Source organism: Pectinophora gossypiella, chromosome 16, assembly GCF_024362695.1.
Source record: "Pectinophora gossypiella chromosome 16, ilPecGoss1.1, whole genome shotgun sequence".
Lineage (NCBI taxonomy): Eukaryota > Metazoa > Arthropoda > Insecta > Lepidoptera > Gelechiidae > Pectinophora > Pectinophora gossypiella.
Genome location: NC_065419.1, coordinates 3,547,477 through 3,569,806, shown reverse-complemented (window position 1 = coordinate 3,569,806; position 22,330 = coordinate 3,547,477). Strand labels below are relative to the sequence as shown.

The 22,330-nt window shown below is 37.8% G+C and overlaps 2 protein-coding genes across 9 annotated transcripts in view; one reads left to right on the top strand and one right to left on the bottom strand.

Moving 5' to 3' along the window:
- Positions 1 to 22,330, top strand: part of LOC126373989 (neuropeptide CCHamide-1 receptor) — a 198,964-nt gene that overhangs the window by 161,433 nt on the left and 15,201 nt on the right. For both annotated transcript variants that reach the window (XM_050020422.1, XM_050020421.1), the window contains exons 5-6: positions 17,969 to 18,099; positions 19,220 to 19,408. In XM_050020422.1, coding sequence (XP_049876379.1) covers positions 17,969 to 18,099; positions 19,220 to 19,408 — 320 coding nt within the window. The remainder of the gene's footprint in view (positions 1 to 17,968; positions 18,100 to 19,219; positions 19,409 to 22,330) is intronic.
- Positions 256 to 5,815, bottom strand: LOC126373952 (uncharacterized). Of its 7 annotated transcripts, none has more exons than XM_050020345.1 (3): positions 5,763 to 5,815; positions 4,959 to 5,446; positions 256 to 1,694 (listed from the first exon to the last, which is right to left on the bottom strand). In XM_050020345.1, exons 2-3 carry the CDS (start codon positions 5,442 to 5,444, stop codon positions 1,140 to 1,142), a joined length of 1,041 nt encoding a protein of 346 aa, XP_049876302.1. In that variant the 5' UTR covers positions 5,445 to 5,446; positions 5,763 to 5,815; the 3' UTR covers positions 256 to 1,139. The 7 variants fall into 7 exon arrangements, 6 of the variants coding, with proteins under 6 accessions (XP_049876302.1, XP_049876303.1, XP_049876301.1 ...); XM_050020346.1 differs by having other exon boundaries at positions 4,959 to 5,078; positions 5,354 to 5,809; XR_007567378.1 differs by lacking the exons at positions 4,959 to 5,446; positions 5,763 to 5,815 and adding an exon at positions 1,784 to 4,309 and having other exon boundaries at positions 1,310 to 1,447; positions 1,547 to 1,694.

The window sequence follows — 22,330 nt, the reverse complement described above, 5'->3', positions numbered from 1 at the left end:
AATGGAATTCCATAGTCTCTGCTTACCCCGGTAGGAAATAGGCGTGAGTTTATGAATTTATGCATGAATTAGATAATAATACTCTTAGATTTCAATTAAGTATAAGTTCAGTAGGCAAAAGTAGCGATGCTGAAGTACTTCTACAATTATTAGATTATAATCGAATGATAATTGTAAAATTTCCAATATATATAGAATAGATGTATCGATGTTTAGATTATTTAGAAGTAAATAATCGAATTGTTGTCAATTATGTGTTTCGGCAATTAAACTCGTTTACTTTCACTTGTATTATCATTTATTTGGTATTTACTATTTAATATAATATTACAGAAATCTTATCGTGTTTGCGGGGTTCGGAGCAGCCCGGTCTCAAAAAGAAAAGACAATTGTCATCCGTCAGTCTGACAATCTATATTTTTTTTTTTTATAAATGCTAGTGTTGCCACTACAACTAATTCACAACATCCTCTAAACCACGAAATAAGAAAGGAATAAGTAGGCAACTCCGAACCATTGTCAATAACAAACAATAAAAAAACCACTGCAGAATATGACGAAATAAGACCCATTTTACAATTAACAATTCAAGTCTAGATTACAATACAAAATTGAAATTGTCAAAAAAATATATTAAATTACAAATTGTAATACATCAGTACAAAGTTATCAAAACAATAGCTACAAGTACGTTGTAACATGTTAAGTAAAGGTAAACAAATCAACCATCCTAAGAGGTTACGTCATACAAAAGAAAAGCTAGTGCAACATGTCTTCCTATGCTGAAATAGAACTTTACATATTACACTATTCTACGTCACAATTGTTAAAATAAACAAATCTCACAATGTGTTTGTACTGAATTACAAATCTATAGCATTCAAATTATTCATTATTAAGTCATTAGGTCATTATTCGTTTGTAAACATGTCATAAATTTTCCCAATAGGCTAACCATTCGAAATTAAAGATCATACACATAATATAAATGTCAGATTCTCCAAATTCACTCGTCACGTAGACAATTCAAGAACAAAACCACTGGCACAGTCCAGATTCACCAAATTTGTTATTTACCAAATTTATAGGCAAGTCAATATGCTTATTACACATTAGAAAGGGATCTACATACCACATATTCAGTCCAAAAATCTGCGTGGGAGCTTAACGACTCTACCGTGTCTTGTAGTGGTAGACGAGGGGTGTGACTCATCACCCACTGTTATCGCGGGTGTCTCGTCAATGTGAGAGTTTGCAGTTGGGTCTAGAACACAGCTAGATCCAGCCCGCAAGTCAGCACTGTCGGGCTCACCTTGCTTAGGGACAGTAGGTGTATGCCACTCGTCAGTGACTGCCGACAATTCTAATGGGTAGAGGCGTTGACAACTTCTTATCTTCTCTCCCATCGCAGTCTGTACTTTCGCGACTCTTGTTATGCCGTCGTTACCTGTAACCAATTCTTTTATTATGCCAAGAGGCCAATAGAGACGACCTGCATCAGTCTGTATCAAGACAACGTCGCCTACCGACGGGAATTTCGACTTACCTTTGTTCTTGCTAATAAGTAACGAAATATATTCATTTCTAAATCTCTGTCGAAACTCCGTCCGCAGGGTCTGCAGGTAGCGCAATCTGATGTTCATATTGTGAGCATCGATTACGTCTAAATCAGGTGTCTCTGCCGTGGATAGTCCCTGTAAAAATAAAGCGGGTGTCAAGGGGCGTGGCGTGTCGTCGTCTGTAGCTATATACGTCAAGGGACGGTTATTCATAACCGACTCACATTCACATAGCAGGGTGGTCAGCTCTATCCATGATAATGACGCTTTTCCCAATATCCGACGTAGCATTTCCTTCATGACGCGCACCAGACGTTCCCACCATCCTCCCCACCAAGGAGAAGCGGGCGGGATGAACTTCCATTTTATCGGCTGTGGTAGTACGGCTGTGGTAACTTCGACTTCCTTCCAATCCACATTATTTAACAAGTTAGCAGTACCTTGAAAATTTGTTCCATTGTCCGTGTATATGACTTGTATTCGTCCTCTTCGAGCAATGAATCTTCGTAGTGCCATTATGAAGCTGTTTGTTGACAATGACTCCACTAGTTCGAGGTGTACTGCTCTATATGTCGCACACGTGAATAGAGCGATCCAACATTTCGTCTGATTTCGTAGAACCAACGGTCCCGCAAAATCTATGCCTGTAGTCTGGAAGGCCGTCACACTTTCCACTCTGTCTGTGGGCAGGGGTGCCTCTGGAACTTCGTAATGTTTACATTTGTACTTCTTGCAGATGACACATTCTGAAACAACTCTTTTTGCGAGACGTCTTATGCCTAAAACCCAGAATTCATTTCTGATGCTAGACATTAAAGTCTGTGTCCCTGCGTGTTGTAGAATCTCGTGTCGCTGTCGTACGAACCGTCTCACGATTTCGTTTTTTCCAGATAACAGTATCGGGTTTACGAAATCTTTGTGTTCGTGACTTAGTTCCAGTCTTGTCTTGACTCTAAGTACACCGTCGCTGCCTTGTCGTGTCTTGAAGTTGTTTGGTAAATGTCCCCCGGCGAAATCCTCCTTCTGTAACAATTTAAATAATGTTTTTTCCGCATACACACACTCGTCGTTAGACAAGTCGCTAGCTACGGCAAATTGTCTCCTTACCTTAGGATTCCAACGAAGTAACCATGCTACCAATCTGATTATTTTGTTGTATTTTGAAAAATACAACAACCTCTTACTAAACAGAGGTTCAGTAACAGACATGTTTACGTGAGACTGTGATTTTTCTTCTTTTCTTACAATTTCTTCATTTGGTTTTGCCTGTATTGAACTTGATATGGGCCAGCAATCCTGCCTGTTACGCAACCACGTCGGTCCTTCCCACCAACGCTTCTCGAGCAGCGCATTTGCATTGCAACCGCGAGAAGGCAGGTCCGCAGGATTACAATCCCCCGATATATGATTCCATGAGTCTATATCTGAGTTTCTTGATATCTCTTTTACTCTATTGCTTACAAATGGTTTCCATTGACGCTGTTGTTTTACCCATGCAAGCACTACGGTCGAATCTGTCCAAAAATAAGAATTATAATTTGTTTCTGGTGTCATGAGTCCACTGTCAATGACCTCTCTGTACAGTCGCGAGGCTATCACAGCCCCCATCAACTCCAACCGTGGCAAAGACATCTTCTTATTCGCTGGGGCGATTCTGCTTTTAGCTATTATGAGTTGTACATGCACCTTGCCTTCCTGTTCAGTCCGCAGGTATACACAGGCCGCATATGCGTCTTCACTTGCATCTGAAAAAGTGTGGATGCTATTATTACACTTCTTAATTGGTGCTGCTGTTAACCGTCTAGGTATTTTGCATTTCTTTAGTAGATGTATTGTACTTTGCCATATCTTGAATTCACGTGCTAGCTCTGGACATATTTCTTCATCCCAGTCGAATTTTCTTTTCCATACTTTTTGGAGTAGGCGCTTAGGTACAACTGTCGCCGGGCAGACGATTCCTAGAGGGTCGAAAATTTGCTGTGTCACGGACAGTAAATATCTCTTTGTGATTTTTCCTTTATAGTTTTCATTAGAATTGATGTTACAGCATAAAGTGTCCTCTTCGGTATTCCACGTCAATCCCAGCACGTGGGTGTCTTTCACAGCTCCTTCCATTCTTTCAGGAGCAGTAACCCAGCCACGTAGGTCGAATTTCGCCATCGCCATTATCTCTCTCGACTGTGAAATGAAGTTATCACGTTGTGTTATTGTATCAAAACTGGCTGTACAGTTGTCCACATAAAAGGACTCTTTTAACTTTTGAACTGTTTCTCTATACTTGTTACCACAGTTATCTAAATGGAAATTAATTGTGGCAGCCAAAAGAAAGGGACTACAGTTCACCCCAAACATAACTCTATTATGTTGATAAGTAACTACTTCTTGCTGCATTTCAAAATCCTTCCACCACAAGAATTTTAAATACTTTCTGTCATTCTTCGAGACTGAGATTTGTAAGAAAGCCTTAGCTATGTCTGCAATCGCTCCATAAGCTCCTCTTCTAAATAAAATTAACAGCTTAGGTATGAGTTCAATAAGGTTAATGCCTTTATCTATGCAGTCATTCAGAGACAAACCTTTACAGTCTTTAGCCGACGCATCGAACACGGGTCGTAACATCGTGGTCGTGCTAGACGGCTTTATGACAGTGTGGTGAGGAATGTAGTGGCCTTCATTCTTATTGTCCACTATCACTTCTTCAATGATACCTTCTCTCTGCCATGTTTTAAAAACATCAGAATATGATTGAAGGTTACCTGTTTTTATAAGTTTTCTCGTAGTGCTCTGCAGTCGTTTTTGCGCTACGTCGTAGTTTGCGTCAGGCTCTGGACACCCTTCCTTCCATAACAGAGATACTTCATAGCGGCCATCTTCATTTACTGAAATATTATCATTAAAACATTTTAATATTTCTGCTTTGATCACTTCTTTTTCCTGTTTTTCATAGGGGTCTCTAATGCCTAACAGCTCAATATTCCATAAATTACAAATATCTGATTGTGACACGTATGACACAATGACATTGTTCACGGTGGAATCATTCATTTGTGTAGGTCCTTGTATTGTCCATCCTAATTTTGTCTCCACTGCTAGCAAGCTTTTATTAATGGAAAACAAATTATTTGTCATTATGGACCCAAAGTAATCTGAACCTATCAAAAGCCCTATTTCAATGTTCTTGTCATTGATCTGAATATTATGGCTTTTTAATTCTTGCAACAAAGTTGCATCATCCTTTATACTAGGTAGGCTCCCACACAAGTTTGGTTGCTCCAGTACTAACATCTGAAAAGAGAATGAGTTATCTATATTACTTACGTTTAACTTTCTCTGATTGTAGACTCGAGCGGGTCCCGTGGTACCTCCGAACAATGTGTGTTTAATGTTTTCTGTTCCTACCTTCTCTAGCTTCAATTCTTTTGCTACCGAACTCTTGACGTACGACCTTTGCGAACCGCTGTCCAACAACGCTCTAACTTTCATGTTTCTCCCGTTATAGCTGACTGTTACTATCAATGTCTGTAAAAAAGTTTCATTATGTTTAGTAAACAGGGTACTTTCTGTTTTATGTACGTTGGGACACAGGATTACATTATGTCTCTTATGGCAAGACAAACATTTTGTAAATGTTTTGCATTTATTTGCTAAATGACCCTTCTTGAGACAGATAAAACAAAAACCAGATTTTTTGATGCTGTTCATTTTCTCCTCCAACGTCATGCTGTTTGCCTTTGTACACTGAAAGATAACATGATTATTTTTGCCACATAAGCAACACAATATAGTATCTTTACCTTGTGTATGCCTTTCTTTGCTTACATTGGAGACAATGCACGCCGCCGTTGGAATTAATTCTTGGTTCGTGTTCTGTTGAGATGTTGTCATATCTGTAAAAGTGTAATTAGCCCTTGCCATACGGATATTTTCCTCGGATTCAACCTCACGTTTAAGAAAATCTAGAAGATGTGCCAGTCGTTTTGTAGATAAATTTGACCTATTATATGCAATCAAAATGTTTTCTGGTATTATGGATTCCACAATTGGATATAAAATTACCTCATATTTATCTTTGGTTACATTTAAAGAATCTAAGGCCAATATATAAGTAGACAATTTGTCATATAACGTTAACAAGTCAAATTTAAAGGTTTTCGAACTTGATATTAAATTTAAAAGTTCCCTAATGTAAACTTGTATCAGTACCTCTTCTTTTGCAAACCTATCCTTCAATTCTTCAATTGCTTTTATGTAGTTGGTTGCTGATGATGGAAAGCTGCTGACTAACATTTTTGCCTTAGAGCCCTCCTTCAGCCCTTGTAGCAGGTATTGGAATTTGTCTTCAGGTTGCAATGTGTTCGATTCATGTATCTTCTTAAATTGACCCCAGAACGCAATCCACTTGCGTGGGTCATCATCAAATTTTAATAATTCAATTTTTGGTAAATTTAAATTTGACGTAGTTGTTTCCTTAGTGAATTTCGATTGGATTAATTTATCCATTTTATACTTAAGTGTTAGGTAGATTTTCCTAAAGTTTGCTGCTTGGTCACACTCTTCGTTATAAACGTGTTCGTCGCCATCTATCATTTTTTCCGCAATCACGTTGTCTAACATTTTTATTTTTTCTGTACATTCTTTCAAATATTCGTATTCTATAATCGCCGATGATATTTCCGTGTTTTTGATATAGTCTTCGAGTTTTTTCGATGTCCTTGTGAATTGTCTTCTCATTTGATCACGTTCCTTTGTCTTGGAATCTACCTTGGAATCCATATTGTAATTTGCAGATTAGAAAATTCCTTCGTTCGCCAATTGTTGTCAATTATGTGTTTCGGCAATTAAACTCGTTTACTTTCACTTGTATTATCATTTATTTGGTATTTACTATTTAATATAATATTACAGAAATCTTATCGTGTTTGCGGGGTTCGGAGCAGCCCGGTCTCAAAAAGAAAAGACAATTGTCATCCGTCAGTCTGACAATCTATATTTTTTTTTTTTATAAATGCTAGTGTTGCCACTACAACTAATTCACAACACGATTAATCGATAGTAGTGACACTACTATCTTATTGTCTAAATCTCGAACTATCTCCGTACCAAATTTTATCTAGATCTGTTTCAGCGGTTTAAGCGTGGAAAGGTTGTAACCGACGGACAAACAGATACTGTCATATTTAAAATAGAAGTATTAATAACGCATTACTAAGCGGACAACAATAATATGTCGTCCTTTTAAGCAACGCGTTTACAAAATTATCTGGCGACCGTGCCAGAACTTGCAATCTTCAATAATATTGTATTACGACATAATGTTTAATTAAGTAATAATGTGCTAGCGCACTTTTTACCGCGTTTTATTTTACACCTAGCGCCATCTCTTGATACGATACGGGAAATAAAGTAGACAGTATAACAACTGTCTAATTAGAATAATACCCAAAATCGGCCCTTTAATTTATTAATTCTTTATTGTACACATAACAAGTAAAACAAAACAAGGAACTGTATGCCAAAATGTGGAATTATATCTTAAAGAAATCTCTTCCAGCCAACCCTGCGTGGTGGAAATATCATGGCAAAAGCAATATTGCAATTTGACATTTGTTTGCATTGCGCACTTACTTTTGTATGTGCAAATGTCAAATTGCAATTTTGCTTTTTTAGATGAATTGCTTTGACGTGGCCATTTTAACCCCCCTGGTATGCTCAATCCTATGACAAGCCGCCATTGCTAGCCCATTGATGACGTAAGTGTTACCACTGTGTTACCATTAAATTGGTATCTCCAACATTCCAAGGACGTAAATTTTATTACCTATTGAAAATTAAGTGCAAGTTAAGTACTGACTTATGTATTTAATTACTATTACTTGTGACATATATAAAAAATTAAACTGTAATTTATTTTTTCAACACAGGTTGGGATGACGTCAGCTGGGCTAACGTTGAAATGTTAGCTGTCACTTTTGAGCATACCATGGTCTTCTTATACCATGGAAAATATCATAGGATAGGGTCAAAGAGGTCACGCAGTACCTTACACATAGTAGAATTGATATAGAAATACTTAACAGGCTAATTAGGTGACAACAAATGTTGTCCTTTCAAAAGCGTTTTAAAAATCATCATCATCATCATCAGCCCATTAACGTCCCCACTGCTGGGTCAAGGGCCTTCCCTATGGATGGATAGGGAGATCGGGCCTTAAACCATCACGCGGGCCCAGTGCGGATTGATGGTTATTAACGACTGCTAATGCAGCCGGGACCAACGGCTTAACGTGCCTTCCGAAGCACGGAGGAGCTCGAGATGAAAACTTTTTTTTGTGGTCACCCATCCTATGACCGGCCATTACGAAAGTTGCTTAACTTCAACAATCGCAGACCGAGCGCGTTTACCGCTGCGCCACCGAGCTACTCACCGAGCTCCTCGTTTTAAAAATAAATGTCCAAAAAGACGAATTCTTTAAAAATATATTCCACATCTATATTATACTAAACTAATTATAAAGGTGCTGATAGACTTGAGCATTCACTTGTAACAGAACATTGAGCAGTCGCCGTTTTTATATTTGTCGAACTGAACAACGAGCCGAGCCGCATAGAGCTAAACATTGCTATGAACGTTTTCATGAGCAAGAACGCTCGGTAGAATGCTCGCTAAAATGTTCTCGTATTATAACATTCGCACAAATGCTCATTACAAGTGAATGCTCAAGTTTATCAGCACCATAAGGCCGAATCTCCTAAAGACAGTAGCTATTTTAGTACCTGCGCCGTTTAATAGATGTCGCTGGGTGTAAATTAAAACGCGGTATGAAAGTGCGCTAGCGCATTTTAATCGTTTTGATCTAAATTGGATTTTTAATCCTTCCTCTTTTGGTTGGTTAGTGTTTTACAGGTTAGGTAAAGCACATTTTTTGGAAACGCGTTGCTTAAAAGGACAGCATATTTTTGTTGTCTGGTAAGTCTCGCGTTTAAAATGTTACCTAGTGCCTATCGAAATACAGAAACAAAATATTTGTAGGATGACATCAATCCAGCGAAAGCCACATAGGCTTCGCGTCATGGTAAAGTCGCGCGAATGTCGGTGAATGATATCAAAGGCTTTGACCAATAGCCGTTCGTCCATCCACTTAGCTATGCCTATAACAGCCTCCGTGATCCAGTGGTTGGGCGTTGGTCTCACGATCCGGAGGCCCCGGGTTCGAATCCCGGACATATCACTAAAATCACTTTGTGATCCCTAGTTTGGTTAGGACATCGCAGGCTGATCACCTGATTGTCCGAAAGTAAGATGATCCGTGCTTTGGAAGGCCGTTGGTCTGGGGTAACTATTTACCGATGTAAGTAAGTAGTCGTTACATAAGCCATGTCAGGGGCCTTTGGCGGCTCAATAATAACCCTGACACCAGGGTTGATGAGATTGGTATTCCACCTCACAACCCACACGATAAGAAGCTATTTCTATTAGTCGAAACCCACACATATACTTAACCCTTAAACAGGCCCCGAAGAACTGCTGTAAGAAATAAAGTGTTATATATGGATTTAGGCTTTGAATAGCGGCCTGTGTGATTCCTTATCAACACATTCAGAAAAAAAACACTGAAAGTCCTGAAAAAAAATGTGGGAAAACATAATCCCATTGCCTGGATAGAGACTATCCTTTATGTGATAGCTATATATAAATGTCGAATGTTTGTCTGTTCATAATTCTAGTGTTTGATTACTAGATCATTATTATTTTAAATTGTAATTGCTATTACTTATTTAATTATTTATTTATAAATAATTTAATTTAAAAATAATTGTATTAATTTTTTATATTTATAGAGGTTATTATGTGGTAAGTAAATCAAATACTTTTTATTATAAATCCCATTTATTTCACATTTTATTATGAATCCCGAATTTAGTATAATTTGTGTATAACATAATCATAATAAATTTGTGTGTAATCGAAATGATGCGTAGTTTTTAGTAAAACAAATATGTTTAAAAAAAAACACAAGTAACGTCGGGTGCAAAGGCTAGTATAAAAAAATTGGTGATTTGAACAGGCAAAGGATATATAGCTCCCACAAATAAGTTCGACTCAAAAGGCTTTGGTCACATGTTCCCCACATTATTATTTGCCTTGTTTTAGACAATTTAGCAAGAAATCAACTAGAAATAATGCAAATCCTGTTAGGAAAATTCAAAATCTCTAACATATCAAAAAATTGCACGACTTATCTTTCTTTGTTTCGCCATAATCTGTATAAAACCACCACAGTCACTCAAAAACACGTCTCTAACGGACAGACGAAACTCGAATGGCTGTCAGTGTCACTTACGTTCGGATACACAAAGTTTGAAAATTCGGAACCATAGAGTATATATTTACGATTAAATTTTGACAGATTGTGGACTCTTTATTGCCAAAACCTGGCTACAGCATCGAAAAATCAATGTGGGACACATATGTCCGCGGCCTGCTTAAGGGTTAATTACCTGCAGAGCCTGCCGGTACAGTCATGAGCACCCACTTTAGAACCCTGTCGCACTATCATATTTCACATTTAATGAGACTTACGGTTTAATTTGACAAAAAGGTTAATGTGACATGGTCTCAAAGTGTATACATATTAGTACTCGTGACCGTACACATTGCGTGACATCCAGTAATGTGTCATTCCTGAGAATCTTCCCAAATGTAAAATGAGCTTTATTACCTAACCTTTAGAGAGATAAGACCAATTTGAAAAGAATCAGTAAGCGTCCTTAATACATACATACATACATAAACTCACGCCTATTGCCCACCGGGGTAAGCAAAGACTGTAGAATTCCATTTGCTTCCATTTCGACACACTTCTGCTTCCTCCACATTCATCAATCGCTTCATACGCGCACGCCGGTTCAGAGTAAATCGTACTAAACCTTTAAGGACATCTCCAATTTGGTCAAAGTTCTTCTCGGTCTTCTTCTGCCAGCCCTACCATCAACTTTCGCTTTATATACCGCTTTCGCAATTCTATTATCCTTCATCCGCTCTACGTGTCCAAACCAACCTAACATTCCCTTCTCAATCTTAGTCACTATATCGTCTTTTACACCACACCTCCTTACTATCCTCTCCTTACTTTTTTTTTAATTTATTCAATATCAAAAAAACAATTAAATCCCTATAAATAAAATAAGACGCTCCTCTAAACAGAAAACCCGTACAGGTTTATGCGAGGAGTGAATGAATGCGCTTAACATCGCTATACTTAATTGGTAGGTAGGTACTACATAGTTTAACATGCGCCCAGATAATACTTCTTTAATTCTATTTTACATTGTTTAGTTCCTACACACATGTCTGTGTGTAGCTATTGTACTATCCTTACTAGTACTATTTTACTATCCTTATTTCCTTACTATTAACACGTTGACAGTCCAGTGATCCATATACGGGTCATGACGAAGTAGCTCCATACGTCCGTGACCCATACATGGGTCACTAAGAAATGACCAGGTAAGCACTAAAGGCGGGTGCTCCACTTGGATCCCGGGTAACTTAGCAAAGGTTGAAGTAATATGCTGGACTTACAAGTGAAAATATTTTGTATGAGGCCTGTCAACGTGTTAAATCGTTTTTACAACGGGAACAGCAAATCACTGTGTACAACTGTGTTGATTGTGAAATTGTGAATGTAATAAACGCGCTGTTATTTCTTCAGGGTAAACAGAGTTTTAGAGAACATACAGTGTATAATAAATCACGTCAAATATGTGATAATTTCTGAACGGAAGCACGCTAAAACCAATACCGTGGTAACTACGTAAAAATGCCATAAAACGGAACGTAAATACGTTCCGCAATCGGTCCAATTCCCATTAAAATTGAATGATTTTAACTATCTCATAAAAAAAATATAGCTTCCGAAGTATTTTCCAATTGAAATTGGATGGTTGCCTAGGGATGCCTATCTTTAGATGTATAACTAGATTTATGAAGCTGATGTAAGACGGCCGGATAAGGAAGACCTAGGCAAATATAACCCGATCAAATTCGGGATGTTTCAAAGGGCAAGGTCAAGTGTATCTCATCTAAACCAGCTTTTTTGACGTGAACTTATTGTAGATTTGCTGCAAATGTCATTAAATACTTGGCTGTACAAATGGGTCTAAACAAGCGAGCATGAAGATTTGGATGAGATTGGAAGTATCGACAACGTCATTGGGGCACTCCATGGTGACTGCCTACCCTAATGGGAAATAGGCGTGATCTTATAGGTAGGTATAATGACGCTTTTTAGTGAGAACCACGTCCCAAGCGCCTTTTTGAAAAATCACATTATGATGTGAATCAGGAGGAGGAAGCCGTGGTAGTCCAGTTGGTAGAACGGTTGCCTCCCACTTTGAGGTCGCAGGTTCGAATCCAGCACAGGCCTAAACCAATTAATGTCGAATTTTCGAATTCATGTTTGGACCATAAATGATTCTCACGTGCGCAGCGGTGAAGGAAAAAATCGTGAGGAAAGCCACATTCCTGAGAAATGCATTTTCGGAGGTATGTGAGCTAACCTGTATTGGGCTGGTTTTCCCTTCGCGGGTTGAAAGGTCAGACAGGCAGTCGCGTCTGTAAAAAACCGGACCTGTCAATTCTTCAGGTTAGGTAAGCGAACCCTGTGAAAAACGAGTTGATGCTAGGAGATGATGGATTATCTACATGAAAACAAACCCCGATTTGTTTAAATTAGTCTTAGAAACGTGAAACTAATTGTTTTGTCTAGATTTGTTTCAGACAAAACAGCAGGCATTTTCTATTGCTTTTCTACACACTTCGAGGATTTTTTTAAATAAATATAAGAATTAATTATTTCTACCTTTATTCTTAGACTTATTTTTTCTAAGTATGTATACCTAGAGACTTTCAATTTATAGAATTAGAACTTGATACACGTTTTCTAAGAAAATAAAAGTGGATTTTATCTTTCCACAATTTTTAGAACTGCTTTTTTGAAATAATTTATAATTTCAGGGAGTACATATAGTAAATATATTATGTTTTAATCCTTTCTTATTCCAATTCAAACATTTTGTTTTCGGATTTCCTCTGAATTCGACTTTATGAGTTTTAATTAATATTTGGTTCATAGATAAGTAATTTCACGTGGCTTCCAGAAATAAGCTCTCCATTATTACACGAGACAATTTTTTTTTAAAAGAACGTCTAAGGCCCAGTGCCGAGGTTTTTTTTTGTAGGTTCTTTTCTCTAGCTATACAGGTTGTGAAGAAGCTACAGTAATAGTTTTAGGTGGATGAGCCGTTTGCTATGTAAATAATGACGATTGAAGTGTAACTATGTTATCTACCGAATAGGACATATTTAAATCTGAATTTGAAATCATAACTGTCGAGGATAATGTACAGTCATGAGCAATAAAATGTACCCACTTTAGGACTCTGTCGCACTTACATATTTGACATTTATTGAGACTTACAGTTCAATTTGTCAAAAAAAATAATGTGACATGGTACCAAAGTGTATACATATTATTAATGCTCGTGACCGTACACCTCTGCTTTGGGGAAAAACGCGTGATGTTATATTCTCTCTTTATTTAAGAGCTACGCTCTTGTCGGTGGAATAATCGCCATTCCTCTCTTCTTCCCGCCAAATCCTTCACCTCCTGATACGACACGACCTGTACCTTCTCTTTTATTTGTTTCATTAATGTTCTCCTAGGTCTACCCTTTCCTCTCTTTCCTTCAATGTTTCTTTCCATGATGTCTTTTATATAAGAAACGTGTCGTATCTGTTGGCCAATCATATTTCCTCTCCGGTTCTCTATAGTCATGTGTTAGATATTATGTTATGTTTTGCACATTATCATCTGTTAACATCGGAGTCTGCTCACCCCATTGGGATTACGGGAGAGTGTGTATGTAATTGTTTTCATACGAATTTCACGAGGAAACACGGTTAATTTAAACTTTTTGATTCGGTCCCTGCTGGGGTTTGTTGGCTTAGTCTATTTGGTAACAATCTACAAAAATTTGCATAATAAAAGCTTCGGGTCCAAACTATACTGAATAACAAATGATTGACACCGTAACGAATACTGACGGAGATGAGTCACTGATGATTTATCAGTCGCAAAATTTATGTTTTATCAAATCAAATATACTTTATTGCACAGAACTAAATTGTTATTATTATGTTTGTCATTTCCATATCTCCGGCTTATGGAGTCCCGGACTTTTGGAAGGCGTGTGTGGGGCCGAAGCCAACACATAGAGGCTACTTGATTTTATTTATTATAATAAATAGATAGATAAAATACTTTATTGAGTACAATGGACACAAAATACAGAGATAAGGACAACATATACAGAAAAGCACAACAGGCGGCCAATAGTAATAGCTTGGACTTCGCTCATAAAATAACCTATAACCAAAGCTATTGAGTTCCACTTAACGATCCTGACACGCCACTTTCGTTTCTTCCACTCTCCGCGAAGGTTTCATGCATGCTCGCCAGTTTAGAACTAGTATATTTCAAAGAGAAAAAAAAAGAAAATAAAAAAGTTTTTTTTTCAACTCGGATGGAGCGTGAACTGCAGCTCTTGTCAAGCCGGGGCGAGCGTATTAACCTTTACACCACCGGGTCCTCCTCCTGTCCATGCGAAATTCTTTCGATCTATGTATCACCATTAAACCGACGCGCCGGCGCTATCTATCTATAGAATATAGAGTACTAATATACTACTTAGACCGATATTTTTTTCATTGTTTTAAGTTTACGCGGTTATTGGTGCTAATTCCTGTAAATACCATCTAATTTTATTTTAAGTTATATCTGTCACTTTCTTATCCGCCGAAAAGGAAAGGGACGTGTAATCGACAAGCATAAAATTTATGGAACACACGTCAATTTTAAGGACAAATCTAAACCAACCGTCTAAAAATTTTACATCAGTCAATAACCCGACACAGTTAAGTAGACAGCACGTCAAACGGATTGCATACCAGGGACGTACCTTTTGATTCGCCCGGGTTATTCATTCATTTACTCATTCTTCCTAAAATTAAGAGCTGTGAATCATCCGTCCCTTTCCTTTTCGACGGATATGAAAATGACGGATATAACTTAAAATAAAATTAGGCGGTGTCTGCAGGAATCGGGGCCATTATCATAATTAAAACACATAATAACGGGTTCTTACTTGCAACAGTGTCGAAATATCGGGAGTCTCATATCCCTGCTTTACACGCGGTAAGAACCCGTTATTATGTGTTTTAATTATGATATTTTTTTCGACTTAATAATTAAATCGATTTATATAAACAAAAAACAAAAAAAAACAATATAGAATTCTACTGGAGAAATATTTTTAAAATCAGTTCAGTTAGTAGTTCCAGAGATAACCGTCTGCAAACTAACCAACAAATAGATTTTTCCATTTCGACACTGATTTAAAGCGTTTTATAAAATTTATTTGGTTGTTAATCTGTTTAGTTTATAATTCTGGAGCGAATAAAACTGCTGAACTGTTTGTGTCTTGTGTGTAATTTATGTTCTTGTTTCTATGTATGTATGTACAGATAATATACTAGGTACTTAAAATTTTGTGCGCCGCAAGGCAAACATGAAGAACCTATAATGTGAACACTGTCATCTGTATTTGAAAAAAAAAAATGAAAATATTGTTTATTGTATCCGATATAGGACTTAATTAGGTACATTCATTTAATTTTAAATATAGAGATATATTTAAACTTAGACCCAAATAAATCCATCTCTTAAGAACTGAGCAGAGGTCCCCAAACTAGGCACAGCCTGTATCTTGGGGAACCAAATTACAATTAGGTTGCTGAGTTTGTACGAATAAGGTAAAATGAAATGTAGGTATACTAAAATTTAGGTTTACAAAGTTTCCCAAAATTATCACTAAAATTAACATATAACTTATATTAGCCAAATTAACTTAACTTCGTCAAAACTGCAACTATTACAACGAGGTAAAGTATTTATATTAATCATGTTTATTATAATGGTGCTGATTCCGGTACACACCATCTTATTTTATTTTAAGTTATACCTGTCATTTTCTTATCCGTCGAACAGGAAAGGGACAGATAATCGACAGGCATAAAATTTATGGAGCACACGTCAATTTTAGGCGAATTAAAAGACCCTTCCAAAATGTTATATTGGCCCGACAGAATTAAGTTGACAGCACACGTCAAACGGATTGTATGAGCCTATTTTATTCGCCCAGGGTATTCTTTCATTTTCAAATGAACATTTGTCAGTCATCCGTCCCTTTCCTTTTCGGCGAATAAGAAAATGACAGGTATAACTTAAAGTAAAATTAGGAGGAAATCGGGGCCAATAGTCATAGTCATAGTCATTTATTGATAATAATAATTACACGTCACAGATATTACAAAATTCAATGAAATTAAATATTACTACGGAATTCAATTACATTAAAATATACGTATATTATCAATTATAGGTCGTCAATACTATGGAATGCCTGCTCAATAAGCCATTTTTTTAAGTTTAAGTTTAAATATAGTACAATTATTATTCTTTGCTTGTATGATATGGTCAGGCAGTTTGTTGTATACTCCCGGGGCCATGACATGCACAGTTTTCGCGCTCCTCCAATAAACGGCTAAATAAATAAAAAAACATAGAACACGTTCAGTGACTTGTCTTCTCAAGCATGTCGTTAAATTAGACGAAGGTGTTGCTGGCAACACAAGTATAAACATTTATAATTATTAATATTTATTACATAGCAATATTGTACCAAATTGAAGGGCCGACGCCTCCCGCGAAAATGTATTTAACAATTATAAAAACGTAAATAAATAGTGACAAGGGACAAACTGGTGTTTGCACTTGACAGTAGGACCTCTCACCATCTAACACCTACAGTCCATGCCACAAGATCCGAACAGAAGGGAGTGTCTCGTTTCAACGTGATGGACAATTAGGTAATTGTTATGGGCGATAAGCTGATCGCTAAAGTTCACGGTATCGATCTTTGATTACTCCTGGCTCTGCCCACCAGGGACAACGGGCGTGAGTTTCCTAAGTTGGTTTCAGAATTTGCCTTTCAACTGTTTTAAGACAGTAGTTAAACAAAAACTTTACAAAAAAGGTTATTATAAAGTTAGTGATTATTTAGAAGATATGAATGCATGGGATTAACTGTCTGAGAACTGATATTAGGCAGCTTAATTACTCAATTGTATACCAATATTTTTATGTTTATTTTTTATTTTTTTAAAGAACGTCTAGGGCCCTGTGCCGAGGTTTTTCTTGCAGCTTCTTTTCCCTGGCTATACAGGTTGTGAGAAGCTGCAGCAGTTTTAGGCGGATGAGACGTTCGTTATGTAAAAATTGACGATTCAAAGTGTAACTATGTTACCTACTGAAAAAAGATATTTTTGAATTTTGAATACAAAATGCGTAACGGAAATTCAAACGTCGTCTAATACCAACCTAAAGCCGGCCACATAAAGTTTACGGCGTCCAGTACAAATGTTATTCTCACGGTTTATTGAGCAATCCATAGCATAAAACAAACTCATTATTCTCTGTCCAACTCTGTAAATATCAGGAAGTTTATAGGTATCAACTTGGACGGTTTAAGTGGTCTTACCTCCGTTCAGGTGAATTTAGTACCCAATTTTAAGTTGTCGAGTATATTTGCGACTTCGAAAGTTTTCTTTAGGTATCTTTAGGCCGATATGTGCTCGTACTTACTCGAAATTAAACATGAAACGATTTAAAATGTTTGAACGCCTTGAACTACCTTATACCATACAAAAATTCCGGTGAGAACCCTCAGCGCTCCCCATTTAGTTAATGTATGCTTTTTACTACTTTTTGTACCTACTTCGTACCTATTGAAAGTTCCAACAAGTTCGTCATTTTATAATAATACTACTGCTCTCAGGTGGGGAGGTGCTCGTTGTAATCAAACAATTCAGCAATTCTCTTGAATAATGTTATATTTTCATAAACAATGTTAACTCTCCAACTCTTCATAGCAGATTCCCGGAACCGAACCAAAATTCCCGCCACCGCGTTCAAAAAGGCGGGAAAACGTTCCCGTTCGAAAAAGAAGAAATCAAAAGTAAAAACAAAAGAAATTATATGCCAGTTCACGATTTTATTCAGTCTGTTATTAGTTATATTTATTTATACTAGTTATATAATGTAATAATTATTAAAAAATAAAATAAACATAACGAACCTTAACAATTTGAATACGTAAATCTATGTCAACCCGTTAGAGATTTTACCTCGACGCGGTTGAAGAAGTGTTTTATTTCAATTGTTTTAAGTTTAAATTTAGAGTTGAAAATAAATCAAACTTCTCTAAACCAGTTTTATGTCTTGTCATCAGGTGGCAGCAAGCGAGCCACCAGGCTGACAGTGGCCACAGCCATAGGCATATGGCTGCTTGCTGCTCTGCTCGCCACTCCTGCCTATGTCGGCTCCTATCTCCGGGCTTTCGTCGTCAACCCTACCACTCAGGTAATGTATCTCTCAGGGCGTAGGCTAAGCGGGTTATAGTGCGATGTAAGCGCCTTTTTGAAATCACAATCACAATTTGTATTAACGGTAATGAGGTGCCACTGGTGTTCGAACATCTACCTATGCACCTCTGCCTACCCCGTCTGGGATACAGGCGTGATGTTATTATGTTATGTATGTCGTCGCACACGCCGCGACTTATGCTGAGCGAGGACCTTTTATTCCGGACGCTATTGCAGATGATTGGGCCGTATATAATACTTACTGTATTCATAAATGCAATGTTATGATTTTGGTTTGTTTTTCTTTTTTTTAATGATTTTTGATCTTGGTGTTCTTTTTTTGTGAATTGATTTCCGTATGACAGCCTCCGTGGTCTAGAGGTTAGAGCGTTAGGCTCACGGTCTGGAGGTCCGGGTTCGATTCCAGATGGGGACATTGTCGAAATCACTTTGTGAGACTGCCCTTTGTTTGGTAAGGACTTTTCAGACTTGAATCACCTGATTGTCCGAAAAAGTAAGATGATTCCGTGCTGCGGAGGGCACGTTAAGCCTTTGGTCCCGGCTATTAGCCGTAAAAAACAACTCCACCAACCCGCATTGGAGCAGCGTGGTGGAGTATGCTCCATACCCCCTCCGGTTGATTGAGGGGAGGCCTGTGCCCAACAGTGGGACGTATATAGGCTGTTTATGTATGTTATGTATGTATGATTTCCGTGTGGTTTCTGTCCTATGCTGAATGTAATGTACCTCTATCTGTGTCTGTGGTGTCCGAAAGTAATAAATGTTGCTTCCTTTCTAAAATCGAACAGACGTGATGTTATGTTATGTATAATGATCTACCAAGTGTCACTTAGTAAATATACTATCGAATTTCCGACATAAACTTTATTAATTTAACTTTAATTGAAAAACTCTTTATCGAACAAAAAAGAAAAACATTACATAAACAATTACTTCCAGGAAAATAATTGTTACAAAAGGCGCGGCGCTAAGGTGCCAATTAATTATAATCATTTAACTTCATTTTCCTTTTCAGGAATGAATAGAAGAAGAATACCATGTGCCTACCTGAAGTGGAATAAAGGCAGGAGGATGATGAGCTTCATTTTTCTTTTCAGTTCCTGGTCTGCTACCCGTACCCCCCGGAATGGGGAGACAGCTACCCGCGGACGATGGTGCTGATACGCTTCCTGGTCTACTACTCACTCCCATTGGCCGTCATAGCACTGTTCTACGTGCTGATGGCGCGACACCTCGTGCTTAGCACGCAGAATGTCCCTGGCGAGATGCAGGGTACACAAAGACAGGTCTGTGATCCCTTTAGTTACTTCGCTTCTTATACTTCTATTGCCATAGCCATGTCAGAGGCTCACACACACTTCGAATCGTTTATCTACAATTTAAAACAGCCTAAATACATCCCACTGCTGGGCACAGGCGTCCCCTCAATCAACCGGAGGGGGTATGGAGCATACTCCACCACGCTGCTCCACTGCGGGTTGATGGAGGTGATTACGGCTAATAGCCGGGACCAACGGCTTAACGTGCCCTCCGAAGCACGGAATCATTTACTTTTTCGAACAATCAGGTGATACATATACAAGAATATAATTTTTGTTGAACGTCTTATCCGCCTAAAACTATTAAGTATACAACTTCTCAACCTGTATAGCCAAGGAAAAGTAGCTGGAAGAAAGACCTCGGCATTAATCCCTAGACGAATTCAGATTTATAAAACAAGAATAGGAATTACACATGGGTTTCATTATGCGTACCTGTAGTGAATTTCGTAAATTAAAATCTATAAAAATTATTTATTGTGCTTTTGTACGTAGTATTCTTGAGTACGCATCACAGGTTTGGAATCCACAATATGAAACCTATATAAACCGAGTTGAAAATATTCAGAAACGGTTTATGCGTTATCTAGACTTCAAGGCACGAGTCTATACATCTGGCTATCTGGAACGCTGCAAGAGATATCATTTCCTACCGCTAGTACTAAGACGAAAGGTCACCGACTTAGCACTTCTAATGAACATAGCCAATGGTTCTATTGATTGTCCGGAACTTTTGTCTAAATTGCATTTACGCGCAAATATTCGTAGTTTGAGGCAACGTCCTATTTTATGGGCACCTTTTGCGAGAACTAACTATAGGCATAATACCTACTTGATACGATCTATTGACAGTTTTAACAGCTTACCACCTGAGTACGATCTAGACTTGTTTTGTTCTAAAGTATCCATGATGCGACAAAAAATTGCGAAAACTTTCTTTGAGACACAAGTGACTTATTAGCCCTAGTTTGAGAACGTCAAACGTTTGTACCTACCTTACTTAACCTGCTTTAACCTACTTACTTAATTCTTGATTTTATAATTGTAAAAGGGTAAATAACTTAGCCACTATTAGGTGGAGACTTGTAATTAGCCTTTAGTTATTGTCTGGTTATAATGTTAGAAAATGTATATGGCCGTAAGTCTTCCTCAAAATAAATAAATAAACATCTTATTATCGTGCTCAAACATAATCTCCCTAGAGTTATCCCGTTTTTCACAGGGTCCGCTTACCTAACCTGAAGATTTGACAGGTGCGGTTTTTTACAGAAGCGACTGCCTGTATGACCTTCCAACCCGCGAAGGGAAAACCAGCCCAATACAGGTTAGGTCACATACCTCCGAAAATGCATTTCTCGGGACTTTGGGTTTCTTCACGATGTTTTCCCTCACCGCTGAGCATGTGATAATCATTTATGATCCCAACATGAATTTGAAAACAGGTGACAATCAGGTGATTCAAGCCTGCAATGCCAAATAAAGGAAATTTCATCTAAATTGGTTCAGCAAGGGAGAAACCCTTGCCTGTTAGCTGATCCGCTGTGATTTCACTATCCAACCCTCTGGCTGGAAGCGCTATAGAAGTAACTTTTTTTTGACGAGAGTTTTTGTAGATTGGCACATTTTTGTGTGCCCCAGATTTGTGGATGACACTACTTGGCCGTACAAAATCTCACTCAGTAAATAAGATATTGTTATAAACTACTTACTACCTAAGGATATTTGTTTTATACCCGAGCTCAGGGAAACTCACAAAGTGAAAATTTTATCGATAAATTCTTACTCAGACGGGACTTGAATTACTTACGTATTATCTAACACTTATAACTACTTCAACTTTGCAACGGCGAGAAAGTTGTGGGGTTAGCGCAGGACCGGAAAGAGTCGTGCAAAATGGAGGAGACTACGGAATAGAAGAAATACTTTGGAAAAGCCCTAACTCGCATTTTGTATGAGAACCACTGTAGTCGGTTCAAACCCACTCTCTTTTACTACTACTCCTGCAAAAAGATAAATATGATAGCTGTAGAGCTATGCAACAGTGTCGAAATATCGGGAGTCTCATATCCCCATTTAAACGCGGTAAGAACATAACATAACAGGGAAGATGGGTTCAAATTATCGAGCTTGTGGAATCCAGTAGTAGGTGCGGTAAAAAGCTTGAAACGGCCTAATATGGTGAAAAAACGTGAGGACACAGTGAGTGCGGTTTGTCGTAGTGAGTTTGGTGCGAGTTCAGATGGTTCCGAACATTCCGATATCAAAAACATAAACAAGCGGTAAAGAAAGAGGGTAGACAGATATGTCTGCCCGTAGAAAATTATGGATCTACCTACTCCACTCCAATCTCATCAGTCATCCCGTGATCGTGGCACTTGCAACAGTGTCGAAATATCGGGAGTCTCATATCCCCATTTAAACGCGGTAAGAACCCGTTATTATGTGTTTTAATTATGATAATAACCGCGTAAACTTAAAACGATAGCTCTACTGCTTCTCAAAATCCATAGCCACTTTACCGGCAATGTATATTTTATGTGATAGACTGCAATTTTCTCATTACTTTTTGTAAGATATTATTATAGACATGCCAACCAACGATCACAGATGAAATTGAAAAAGTACAGCAAAAGGCATAAGGAACGATTGAGTAACCATCCAAATCCCTTAGCAACTATGCTGATGGAAGCTAGCAACAGAGTGAAAAGGCTCAAAAAGAAGGTTGTTCTTGGGCGCTGAGTACTATGGAAGATGGTGGCATTGGTTGCTTTACTTCTAACTAATCAATAATCACACACCAAATGTGATTGATCTCGCGACTGATTGCAGGTTTTATAGCAGATATTTCAAAATAAAAAATTGGTAAATAGCTGTGGATACTAGGGTTTT

What these genes read in the sequence shown, in the direction of transcription:
- LOC126373952 (XM_050020341.1), bottom strand. Translation starts at nt 4,178, where the DNA reads ATGTTACGACCCGTGTTCGATGCGTCGGCTAAAGACTGTAAAGGTTTG. An exon ending in TACTTCGTTGGAATCCTAAG is followed by an intron (nt 2,583 to 2,666) that starts GTAAGGAGACAA and finishes AAATTGTTACAG; the next exon opens with AAGGAGGATTTCGCCGGGGG.